Source organism: Solea solea, chromosome 5 (assembly GCF_958295425.1).
Source record: "Solea solea chromosome 5, fSolSol10.1, whole genome shotgun sequence".
NCBI classification, from domain to species: domain Eukaryota; kingdom Metazoa; phylum Chordata; class Actinopteri; order Pleuronectiformes; family Soleidae; genus Solea; species Solea solea.
Genome location: NC_081138.1, coordinates 31784702 through 31797050, shown reverse-complemented (window position 1 = coordinate 31797050; position 12349 = coordinate 31784702). Strand labels below are relative to the sequence as shown.

At 41.8% G+C, this 12349-nt stretch overlaps 2 protein-coding genes across 3 annotated transcripts in view; one reads left to right on the top strand and one right to left on the bottom strand.

Moving 5' to 3' along the window:
- Positions 1–413: 413 nt before the first annotated feature.
- Positions 414–6162, bottom strand: dhcr7 (7-dehydrocholesterol reductase). Of its 2 annotated transcripts, none has more exons than XM_058630404.1 (8): positions 6055–6162; positions 4510–4600; positions 3646–3868; positions 3435–3525; positions 2822–3035; positions 2419–2623; positions 2035–2166; positions 414–1241 (listed from the first exon to the last, which is right to left on the bottom strand). In XM_058630404.1, the coding sequence occupies exons 2-8, from the start codon at positions 4596–4598 to the stop codon at positions 777–779; spliced, it is 1419 nt and encodes a 472-aa protein (XP_058486387.1). In that variant the 5' UTR covers positions 4599–4600; positions 6055–6162; the 3' UTR covers positions 414–776. The 2 variants fall into 2 exon arrangements, with proteins under 2 accessions (XP_058486387.1, XP_058486388.1); XM_058630405.1 differs by lacking the exon at positions 6055–6162 and adding an exon at positions 5214–5707.
- A 924-nt stretch (positions 6163–7086) lies between these two features.
- mtss1lb (MTSS I-BAR domain containing 2b) overlaps positions 7087–12349 on the top strand; it is a 27858-nt gene continuing 22595 nt past the window's right edge. The window contains exon 1 of the mRNA XM_058629992.1: positions 7087–8265. Within this exon, the coding sequence (XP_058485975.1) occupies positions 8179–8265 (87 nt within the window). The 5' untranslated portion in view covers positions 7087–8178. The remainder of the gene's footprint in view (positions 8266–12349) is intronic.

The window sequence follows — 12349 nt, the reverse complement described above, 5'->3', positions numbered from 1 at the left end:
TTTTTAAGGGTACGTCTCAAAATTAAGATTTTTTGTAGTCCATGTTAATCCACATATGAGGGCCGCTGAACACTTAGTGCAAGGAACCCAGGTTCTTCCTCCAGATTATTCGTGGGATTATTAATAATCTTCTACCAGTTCTTTAAACTTAATTATTATGTGACACGTAACTCCTTTTCCAGTTTTCATCATATTCAAACTTCAGACTCAACAAGGAATCAATCGGACATATTCAGTTATCTCGAAATATTCAATATTTTCTGAATTATTCAACTTTTTCTGCGATTTTTTCCCATGGGAATAAACGAAGACATTTTTTCAACTCATTCATACGTTCACTTAGACGCATCATTCAAGTTTCAAAATGTTCACCAAGACTTTCTCACGGTTTAACATGAGTTTGTATGAGAAGAAACATTTAAAGGTCGACTTTATTGTTTTAAAGGTTAATTCCACAAAAATGCTTCTTTGTCTAAGTACTGAACAAAAATCCATATTGACTGATTTCATGTACATTTTTGTCTTTTTCACAGTGAGGACATTCTGTTTTAACATGGATTTATTTTGAGGACATTTTCATGAAAGCAAAGACATTGTGTCAAAGTGAGGATGGAATGTTGGAATCATCGTTGGAATGTCTCAGCGTCGCGTGATTGACGTCACAAAGAAAGTGTTTTTTATTTAAAATGCCTGAACCGAGGCAGAGAAATAAACTGCTGATTCTGTAGATCTGTCGTTGGGGAAGGACGTGGTGCGGGTTCCTCCAGAGTCCGGTCTCAGAACAGTCCAGGGATGAGCCGGTACGGAACAGCGTCTGTGTAGCGTGTCCAGTCTTTGCCGTACTTGCTGCTGCAGCGGTGTTCGTCGCGCACGCAGCGGTGCACCAGCAGGATGGTCATGTAGACGATGTAGAAGTACGGCAGCGCGTGTCCAAAGCCGCAGGCGGCGCAGTAGGCCAGGGACCCCATCAGGTCGCCGGTGTAGTTGAAGTGTCGGGCGACGCCCCAGAAGCCCGACGTCATGAGTTTGCTGCGGTGGGCGCCGCCGTCACTGGAGCGGTACGAGCACTCGATGTACGTCGGCTTGCGGCCCCAGATGGAGCAGGCGCCCTCCGTGCGGCGGAACAAGTCCTTCTGGCGGTTGGTGGAGCGGAAGACGTAGTAACCGGCGAGACCGAGCGACAGGACGGCCAGAGCCTGGATGTTAGTGAGCTGGACCGGGTGATACACCAGGTACAGACCCTGCAGAACCAAACACACACACATCCTGTTGTTGCAATGAGAACTTCCACATACACATGAATGGGAAGTGATCAGAACCCCGCCCACTTTGGAGCGTCGCAGTGTTGTCCTACTGACGTGATTAAACGTGGTTACAACTTTAAACGGGTCACATGACTTTTCTCACCTAAGTCAACGTTTTTGTTTTTAAACAATCGCAGTTTAAGTTTTTTCAGATTTTATAATGAGTGTGTGTTGCGCCGTTAGAGTGGCACATGAAAATGACAAAAATCCCGCCCACAATTGACAACTCACACAGACAGTTTGTTGTGTGGTTGTTGTGTAACCTGTGTGTTGTTTTCATTCGTTTTTCTTAGAGAGTTCTGCTCAAACCTCCCATTCACTCCCATGTTAAAACTGTCGTTTCTCTGTCAGTTCAAACCTGTTTGTCACAGATGTAAACGTGGGAGTGGCTTAAAGCCTCCTGACGCTCACACACCAAACATTTACTCTCTGTCATTAAACGTTGTTAAAATACGACGACTTTAAAACACGCTGTTTTCTCTGTTTTTTTTACCAGTTTTGGACAGCTAGAGACAGGTGTTTGGAAGGGGGAGGGGCTTGTGCAACCAGCTGCAAGAGTCAGTCTCTCTCTCCCTTTAAAGTGAGTTTTAAAGGTTGATTCCACAGATACGATCCGCGGAATCTTCTAGTCTATTTAAATGTCTGAGTCCGTTGTCAGGGAAAACAAAATGGCTGCCAGCAGAGACACACGGAGACACTTGGGTTAGTAAAACGTGGACAGGTGTGTTACCTGCAGTGTGTACAGGTACGGCAGCCACACACAGTCTCCCCAGCCCAGGTACCAGCCGAAGTGGTCATGACAGATGTCGATGGTCTTCAGGTACCAGGCTTCATTCCAGAAGAAGTCCAGGACGTACAGGGCCTCAAAGACAAGGACACAAACACACTCCTTTCATTTTCATCTCTGTCCCCCGCCTTCAGGCCGAGACATGTGGGACAAACGTTCAGTCTTATGCTGTGTTTCACATCACAGTTCAACTTAATGTTTCCCCTGAGGACAGAACTGACGTGACGACATTCAGTGTCAAAGTGAGGACATTCTGTCAAAGTGAGGACATTCTGTCAAAGTGAGGACAGCTGTCCACCTGAAGCTGAAGTGGTTTTTGCTCCTCACCTGCAGGACGTTGACCAGGATCATGGAGTTGCTGACTTGTCCGTACAGTTCTTGCTGCTTGGCCATGTAGGACAGATTGATGAGGGTCCAGGCCACGATGCCGGGTCGGCCGTTAAAGAACAGCTTGAAGTCGAACCACTTCCCGATGCGTGGGTTGAACTCGATGCCCATCATGAAGTTGTAGAAGATGTTTCCTGTGAACTTACTGCAGAAGAAGCACAAGGACAACAAGTCAGAGTAAATAATCATTCATCTGTGAATCAATGAATTTGACACTTTGTCAAAGTGAGAACATTCAGTCAAAATGAGGACGTTTTGTCAAACTGAGGACATTCAGTCAAAGTGAGGACATTTGGACATTGTTGGACTGAAACATAAATGAGGACGTATTGTCTGTCCTCACCAGTCCTCGGTGTTGGTGGGGAAATGATGAGCCTTAATGAAAGCAAAGGTGGACACAGTGTAGCCCAGGATGTTGGCACACCACATCAGAGGAATCCAGTGATCAAAGATGATGGTGGGAGGGAACCAGTGGAGACAGTGAGCGTTCAGTGTCCACAGGACGTGAGTGATGATCCAGCTCTGCAGCCCGTTGATCTCATACTTGTTAATCAGACCTAACAAACAGAAGCGACACAAACCACGACATTAACAATCACACACAAACAAATAACACAACTTTACTTCAGTTCTGTGTCTTTTTCTCGTGCTACTTTCTTCAAAGCGTCGCGTGTTTCCTCGTGTGTTTTGTTGTTTTGTTGATCATTTAAATCAATCGCTTCAAATCAGTTGAATACAGGATTATTTCAGCTGTAATAGAATCATGAAAGTAGGTGAGCAGCGAGCCTTAAATGAAGAACCCGGACAAGAAAACCTGGTTTGACAAGACAAAACCACCTCAGGACCTGAGTCACATGGGACAGAGGACTCACTCACTCACAAGGAAGCTGACCCTGCACTCAGTCTAATCCCCATCATCACACTGGTGTGTGTGTGTGTGTGTGTGTGTGTGTTACCAGCAGGAGTTCGTGCTCCGTCCTGAACTCCACCTGCGTAGCCAGGAATCACCTTATGGACAACATCAGGTACACACATGTACAGGAACACCTGAGGGACAAACACAACCAGTTTCAGCTTGTTTACATTCCTTTTACAGCCCAAAGAAAACGGTCGCTTTTCACAGCCATGAATCTTCCTCTGGTCTAAGCTCCTCCTCCAGACTCTGACCTGGAAGGTCACCCAGACGGCGTAGATCTTGGCAGCTGACCAGGTGAAGGAGGGAGCGCGGGCCCAGATGGAGAGCAGCGTGGTCTTTCCCTGGACCAGGTCAAAGAGCGGCTGGGTGACGGAGCACTGGTACTGATCACAGGCCATCACAAAGAAGAAGACGATGAAGGGGGCGAAGCACAGGAGGCTGATCACGGAAATCAGGGAGAACCAGTCCACCTCCCTGAGAAGAACACCACAAACACAACTACAGTCCTGGAGAAACCACCAAACCCACCTGCATCGAACCAAAACTAACCTAAACTAACCAAAACTAACCTAAACTAACCTTAATGTTTGACTTACATGGTTCATTCAGAGAGGAGGTTAACCCTGACTGCTCTGTTTGACTTCCTCTGCAGGTGTTCAACAAAAGGCTCACGTCATAAACTTTCTACCGTCTAAACCTACGGACTCTTTAAGAACGTGTTCACGTCTTTATCTCAGTGTGAGACAGGAAACTGAAGTTTGTAAAACACTCACTCTCACACACCAAAGGCCAGAGAGAAAATCAGTGATTTTAACATCACACACACACACACACACACACAGGAGTTGTTGATCCACTGCTGCCTCCATCACTGAGTTCTAATGTCTGATTTTGTCACTTCGGCTTTTAAAATCCTTTGTTCAGATTGACCTCAGTGACACAAAGCGACCACACGAGGCAGCAGAGGACCAGCAGCTCCTGTTTCCTGTCTCACAGTGAGATAAAGACGCGATGGTGTTCTAAAGATGGACTTAAAGACTTAAAGTGACGTAGATGATTTAATGATCTGAGTCGTTTGATGACGTGAACATATCTGATGTGATGTGACGACCCACCATGCTCTGCCCCAGTGTGCTGGCTCCTCCCTCTGCTCGCTGGCTTTACTCTTGGTACCGCGCTGGTTTCGTGTCCTCGTCGTCTCCATGGCTGTGGTGAAGCGTTAAAGTTATCAGCTGTGCAGTGGACGACTGCACTTTGTACTACTCACAGGTAATATAATCCACAAAATGATTTATGATAAATATGTCATGTGACTCCAACCGTGACCATAACACCTGTAAACAATACAAGCAGATGTGGAAACTGTGGTTTTTCAGAATAAAATGCACTTCACTGATTTCATTCATCTTTTTTTTTATTCTTCACAGACAACGTTAGAATGTGGCTGTAACGCAGGATTATTTTCATTATAATAATTCATTGATTGGTTCTTTAGTTACATTTTTTTTCTGAAATGTCTTTGTTTTTGTCCACAAACCAAAATCATTCCGTGTGAATGATTTCTTTGTTTTATGGAGCAAAGAAAGCAGAAAATATTCACATTTAAGAAGCTGAAAAATCACAGTAACTGGTTTTGATTATTAAAAATCACACAAATCTAAATCAATTATTTTAGTAACTGATTAATTATTAATAATCAATACATTTTAGAGCAGAGACGATACTGCTGTGTCGATAACGTCATCATAATACAGTATAGCTGTATTATGATGACGTTATTGATCATTATTATTATTATTTAATCTTTTTCGGGTGTTACACTTTGTTGACGGTGCCTGCGCGCTGCGGTCTCGCTGATGACGTCACTGACGGCTGCACTACACATGAACGTAGTTTGGTTGATTGCTAACAAATACATGATAGTAAACAAGGTGAAAGAAGTATCGATGAAAATCATTCACCGATATTATGCTGCTCATTTAAAAGAGACATAAATATAAAGTGTTTGACATACTTTGGTTTTGTTCACACACCAGATCATTTTGGCAAAACTTCAGCAGATTCATCATTGACCTTATTTATAAAGACTTTGTTTTATTATGGGAGAATGTGGTATTTTGCTTTTATAGAACTCAAAATAGAGAGAATATGTACTTCATTATAAATGTATCGATTCTATTGGCAAAAGTCCATATTCATAAATGTAAATTCAGTGGTAAAAAACCTAATTTTGTCCCTTTTACCCATGAAGTTGTGCATTATATTTCTTTGATTTCTGGCTCTAACAACAAAAAGGCAATTAAGACTGTCAGTGTTTGGTCTTTTTAATAACTCATCAGCTACCCTGGCAAAGTTTTATTTCCTCTGCTTGTTTGTTCACTCTTTAAATCCCGTCTGTACTGTAACCGTGTTGCAATAAAGTTGTTATATATATATATATATGTATATATATAGATATGTATATATCTATATATATATATATATATATATAAATAAACGTAGTTTGTGATAAAAACCACGTTGTTAGGGTTCAAAGTCTCGCACGGGTTACATCTTTAGAACTTTACGTACGTTACGTAAGCGTACGCATATTATGCACAGTTCCGGTAAACAAACAAACGTGCGGGCTTTTAGCGCCGATTAAACCGAGGCTCGCTCACCTGCTGAGTCACAGTCTGGTTCTGGTTCAGGATCAGGATCAGGATCAGGTGCTGGCTCTGCTGCTGCTGCTGCTCCTGTTCACGTCCCATCAGGGGAGGCGTAAACTCACCTCACCGTGGCATCTCTGACTCCGCCCATAACACCATTACATATGACAACTCAGCCAATGGCGTCCGCGCGAGGGCGGGGCAGTGACCTGACCCTGGCCGCTGATTGGCTGAGACAAACTGGAGCCACAAGCTCCTCACAGGAGGATATCACACACACACATACACACACGCGCGCGCGCGCACGAGACGATGAATAATTAAATGAATGCGTGAAGATGTTAATTAAAGTGATTCATTTTACAATTCCAATAAAGTTTACAAAATAAAACCTGACTGTACAGACCAGGACACATTTAACATCTAATCCACAAACAGGTTGCTTGTCCCAAAGTACAGGACCAACAGGCTCGGGGACTCGTTTGTCCCCCGGGGTCATCAAACTGGCATGTGTGTATATACATATATATATATATATATATATATATATGTATACATATATATATGTGTGTGTGTGTGTTTATGTGTGTATATATGTATACATATATATATATATATATATATATAGCATTGTTCATTTTTACCTTATTTGATTCTCTTCTATATTGTATGGTGTTTGGTACCTGGGGTGTTTCTCTTTCCACTCTCCTGTAAAGTGTGACTCTAATTTTAACAGTGCTGTGTGTGGATGTTGGAGCTGTTCATTTCCCCGAGGGAACCTCCCAAAGGGATTAATAAAGTCGTCTGTCTGTCTGTCTGTCTGTCTGTCTGTCAATTTAATCCACAATTTAATCCACTTTTACCACAAAGTAAACACTTCACACTGTGTGTGTGTGTTTACAGTGACAAACACACACACAAACAGACACACACTATTTGATTATTAGTGTAAATGCATGTGCCTACATTAACCACTAGATGGCAGCACTCTCTCTCTCGCTCACACACACACACACAGTATGTTGCCATGAAATGAGCAGAAAGTAAATAAACTGTAATAACAATCGTACTAAAATAAAAATGCAAATAAAATAAAATACCACATTTATAAATGTTTGTGTTTTCCAGAAACTCAGGTGGGGTCAGGGGTCAGGGGTCAGGGGTCGTCAGTGCAGAGGGATTTTAGTCAGTGAATCATCTCCATGTCAGTGTTCAGGTCCATTGATTTTATTTGACAGAAATTGACGCTAAAATAATAAAAACATTTCTGTTGCTTTAAACTGTCACGTTCTCTTCATTCTCTCTTGGTGTCGGTGATTCTTCACGTTGTTTACTTCTTCTAAAACTTGCACATGCTCAGTGCATGTCTCCAGTTTTGCTGCAGCAGCGCCACAGCGCCACCTACAGGCCGGACACGTGTACTGCAGCGTCGGTAGGATGAAGTACGAGATTTTGACAGTGTCCTCACTAGGGATGCTGTATGAGGACATGTATGTGTGTGTGTGTGTGTTTTCTTGTGTGTGTGTGTGTGTGTGTGTGTGTGCAGTTACACGGATCGTGTTACTGTCTGCACCGCTGAGCTGAGTCCACCGCCTCTGCACCAATCACAGCCTTCCTCTACACACACACGCACACACACACACACACACACACACCTCTCACATGCGTCTGCGCTTCTGTCTGCGCCAAACATGTTCACCCCGATACACAGCTGAGAGAGAGACAGACAGAGAGAGAGAGAGAGAGACAGACAGAGAGAGACAGACAGACAGAGAGAGAGAGAGAGAGAGACAGACAGAGAGAGAGAGAGAGAGAGAGACAGAGACAGAGACAGAGAGACAGAGAGAGAGAGAGAGACAGAGACAGAGAGAGAGAGAGAGAGAGAGAGAGCGAGCATCTCTCCTCTGTCACATCTTCTCTTCGCTCGATACAAACCGCAGCAGGAGCCGTTTGTCTCCTCCTCCTCCTCCTCCTCCTCTTCATCTCCTCGTCCTTTAAAGGATAAAACAAATAGCGGAGTCCGATTTTTCGGATTTTGTGGGAATATACCTTTATTTTTTCTTCCTCCTCTTTTCTCTCCCGGTTGTCGTCGGTAGCGCGCAGTGAAGCGCGCGCTGCCCCTGCACATTCCGGTGAATGGTGGATCTGGCGAACATGGAGACGGTGGAGCGGGAGTGCGGGGCCCTCGGGGGCCTGTTCCAGGCCATCGTCAACGACATGAAGGTAAATCCTCCTCCAGCAGCAACAGCAGCAGCAGCAGCTTCACACATGTTCTTGTATTTGTATTATGGTTAAGGTTAGTTATGATGGGTACGGTTAGCTGTGATGGTTAAGGTTAGTTATGATGGTTAAGTTTAGTTGTGATGGTTAAGGTTAGTTGTGATGTTAAGGTTAGTTATGATGGTTAAGGTTAGTTGTGATGGTTAAGGTTAGTTGTGGTGGTTAAGATTAATTATGATGGTTAAGGTTAGCTGTGGTGGCTATGGTTAGTTATGATGGTTAAGGTTAGTTGTGGTGGCTATGGTTAGTTGTGATGGTTAAGGTTAGTTGTGGTGGCTATGGTTAGTTGTGATGGTTAAGGTTAGTAATGATTGTTAAGGTTAGTTGTGATGGTTAAGGTTAGTTGTGATTGTTACGGTTAGTTGTGATGGTTAAGGTTAGTTGTGATTGTTACGGTTAGTGGTGATGGTCAAGGTTAGTTATGATTGTTAAGGTTAGTTGTGATGGTTAAGGTTAGTTGTGATTGTTACGGTTAGTGGTGATGGTCAAGGTTAGTTATGATTGTTAAGGTTAGTTGTGATGGTTAAAGTTAGTTATGATTGTTAAGGTTAGTTGTGATAGTTAAGGTTGGCTGTGATGGTTTTGGTTAGTTGTGATGTTAAGGTTAGTTATGATGGTTAAGGTTAGTTGTGATGGTTAAGATTAGTTATGATGGTTAACGTTAGTTATGATGGTTAAGGTTAGTTATGATGGTTAAGGTTAGTTGTGATGGTTATGGTTAGTTGTGAGGGTTAAGATTAGTTATGATTGTTAAGGTTAGTTGTGATGGTTAAGGTTAGTTGTGATGGTTATGGTTAGTTATGATGGTTAAGATTAGTGTGTTAGGGAATGCATTATGTCTATGAGGTGTCCTCACTAAAGGTTCAAAACAAGTTTGTGTGTGTGTGTGTGTGTGTTTTCAGGTATTACTCATGTTGTGGGGACCTAAATCTGTTCCCAATGGTCACATTATGGAGACTTGTCCTCCTTGTGTGGACAAAAATCAACTCCCCATAAATAATTAAGTGAGGACAAGTAGAATGGTTAGGACCCGGTTCAGGTTAAGGTTAAGGTTAGTAGTAGTAGTTATGGTTAAGCTCAGAGAAAGTCTCTATGAAATGAATACTTGTGTCTGTCTCTGTGTCTGATTTTAACATCTCACACACACACACACACACACACGCACACACACACACACACTGCTGCCTGCATCACTAATGTCAGTGTTTGAAATATTTGACTCTGATTTATTTAAGTGACACAAAGTGACCACACGAGGCAGCAGAGGTGCTAAATGTCCTGATTTGTATCACATGATCTTAAAATAAACACTTATTGTTTCCTTTTATGTCAGATCAAAGCTGTCGACTTTAAATGTGATTCAATCTAATAAATATAAAGACCTTTAAAACTGGGAAAACAACCACACTCAAAATAAAACCCCTTAACTGTCCCATTAATTCTGACTGAATAAAATCATTCATGTGCCATGGACTCATGTGTTCACAACAAGTGCTGAGCTGCAGGTTTCACTCCTCACTGTTTACGCAGCACTTTTTCTTCCTCTTATTCCGTCATCTTCCTCTTCCTCCTCAGCTCCTCCCTTCCTCTTTTTCCTGACCTGAGGCCTCTGGTCACTCCCTGAGTGTGTGTGTGTGTGTGTGTGTGTGTGTGAGTGTACCTTACACACACAGGTCACACTGGGGCAAAGGTCGCGATCACACTCAGCTGGTTCTGGACCTAAAAATGTTCAGAGAATCCAAGGAAGTCGAGGGTAAAAACATGGAAGTTAAGGAAAAGGAAGTTTAGGGGGGAAAAGGACACTAAGGGTTAAACAAGTAAGTTAAGTGACTTAACATGGATGGTGTTTTGACCTTCAGGGCCACCGTCATCTTTACTCAGTATTGAGTTTGACTAGGTCGGATCAATACCCGGAGAATTCATGCTCTAAATATCACACAGATTCATTCATTCATTCATCTGTGTGAACATCACTCTCTTTATTGATAGAAAAGAATAGACACTGAAGAATAAATGACATTGATTCACATTGATTCTTAAAAGTCAACATTTCCTGCTTCTTTGGTTCATCATTCAAAGTCAAATATTTTTTGTATATGTATGTATATATGTATATATATATATATATATATATATACATATATGTTTAATATTTGATCATCACTTCCAGGTTCTGACAAACAATCATCAATGTTTTCAGACATTTTATGAATGAATTAGTGGAGAAAACAATGATCAATGATGGAAATCACCAAATACAGGAGACGCGTTCATACAAGAGAAAAACAGCAAGATTCATTCATTCATTCATTCAACTTTAATTTTAAACACTTTAGGAACGAAAGAAAAATAACGCATCATTTAATATGAATTCAGATGTGAAAAAAAAGCTTTATTTTATTCACGTTTTTTAGAAAATGTTAAAAATTTACTTTCGACTCACTTTCTATTAAGTCACTTCCTGTGTGAATGACTTCCTGTGTGAATGACTTCCTGTGTGAATGACTTCCTGTGTGAGCACTTCCTGTTTGACAAACATGTGGAGGCGTGCTCTCAGAGTGTGACGTGCACACGCGACCAAACATCGTAGTAAGTCACATGTTTGCTTATTCAAATGTTTGACCCTTTATTTGTTGACAGCTGAGGTTTAAGTTTAAGTTCATGAAAAACTTTCTATTTAGTTCAAGGAAACGTTTGTGTTGCCAAATTCAAGGAATTTTCAAAATTGGAAATTCTCCACGGGAACTGGAAATGAATGTATGATTTTTCAGGTTGTGATATATATATATATATATATATATATATATATATATACATATATACATATATATATATATGTATATATACATATATATATATATGTATATATACGTATATGTATATATATATATATACACATACGATATCTTAAGGACATGTTCACGTCTTTATTCACTATATTGAGAATATAATTCATAAACAAAGGAAACATGCAGCTTTTTTTTTCTCTGAATAATTCACACACATAAAAAAAATCTGGATAATCCCGACGCCCCAACAGCCCCCGCTTGGCTCCACCCTCTCTCTCTCTCTCTCTCACTTGTCTGCTGGATTATCTGTGTTTTTCTGTCTCACTGTGGTGGAAACAAAGGGAACAAAAGAGTGAGAGAGGACACAGAAGCTTCTCCTCAGCTGTGGAGACGCTGTCAGAGCGAGAACCAGGCCACAGCACAGTCTGGTCCACAGTCTGGTCCACAGTCTGGTTCACAGTCTGGTCCACATGAGACGAGACAGAGAATAACAGTGGATGGAGGGATGATGAGTGAGAGTGTCTCTGCTGGACTGAAGAGGAGTTGTAACTCTGTTAAATGACATTTTATTCAGTTCACTTGAAAGATTTGAAAGAGAATTTAAGGAATTTATAGAAGTTCTTAAAATATGTAAAAGCGACTTGAGATTTAAGGGTGTGGTTTTCCTGTCTCTATGGGCAACTATCAGAAGACTCATCAGAAGTTAAAAACTTTATCTCACTGGTCACTTAGTGTCACTGAGGTTAATCTGGATGAAGATTATCAAAAGCCAAACTCGCAAAATCAGACATTTGAACTTAGTGATGGAGGTGTGTGTGTGTGTGTGTGTGTGTGTGTGTGTGTGCGTGTGTGTCTGTGTGTGTGTGTTTGTGTGTGTGTGTCTCTGTCTGTGTGTGTGTGTTTGTGTGTGTGTGTCTGTCTGTGTGTGTGCGTGTGTGTGCGTGTGTGTCTGTGTGTGTGTTTGCTGTGATATTTGAAGTCACATGGTTCTATGATGGCGCTGGTGATCGTCCCAGCTGAGCGGAAAAACATGACTCAGCAAAAACACGTCACCCTGACGCTCAGTGTCGTATAAGGATGACGTGTTTTTGCTGAGTCATGTCTGTGTGTCACATGATCTTAAAACAATGATGATTCCCTTTCATTTCAGACAAAACCTTCTTTCTTTACATCAACGATATAACAATAATGATCACTTCAGCGGCTCTGATCAGATTATTCTGCTCTATGTCATCAGA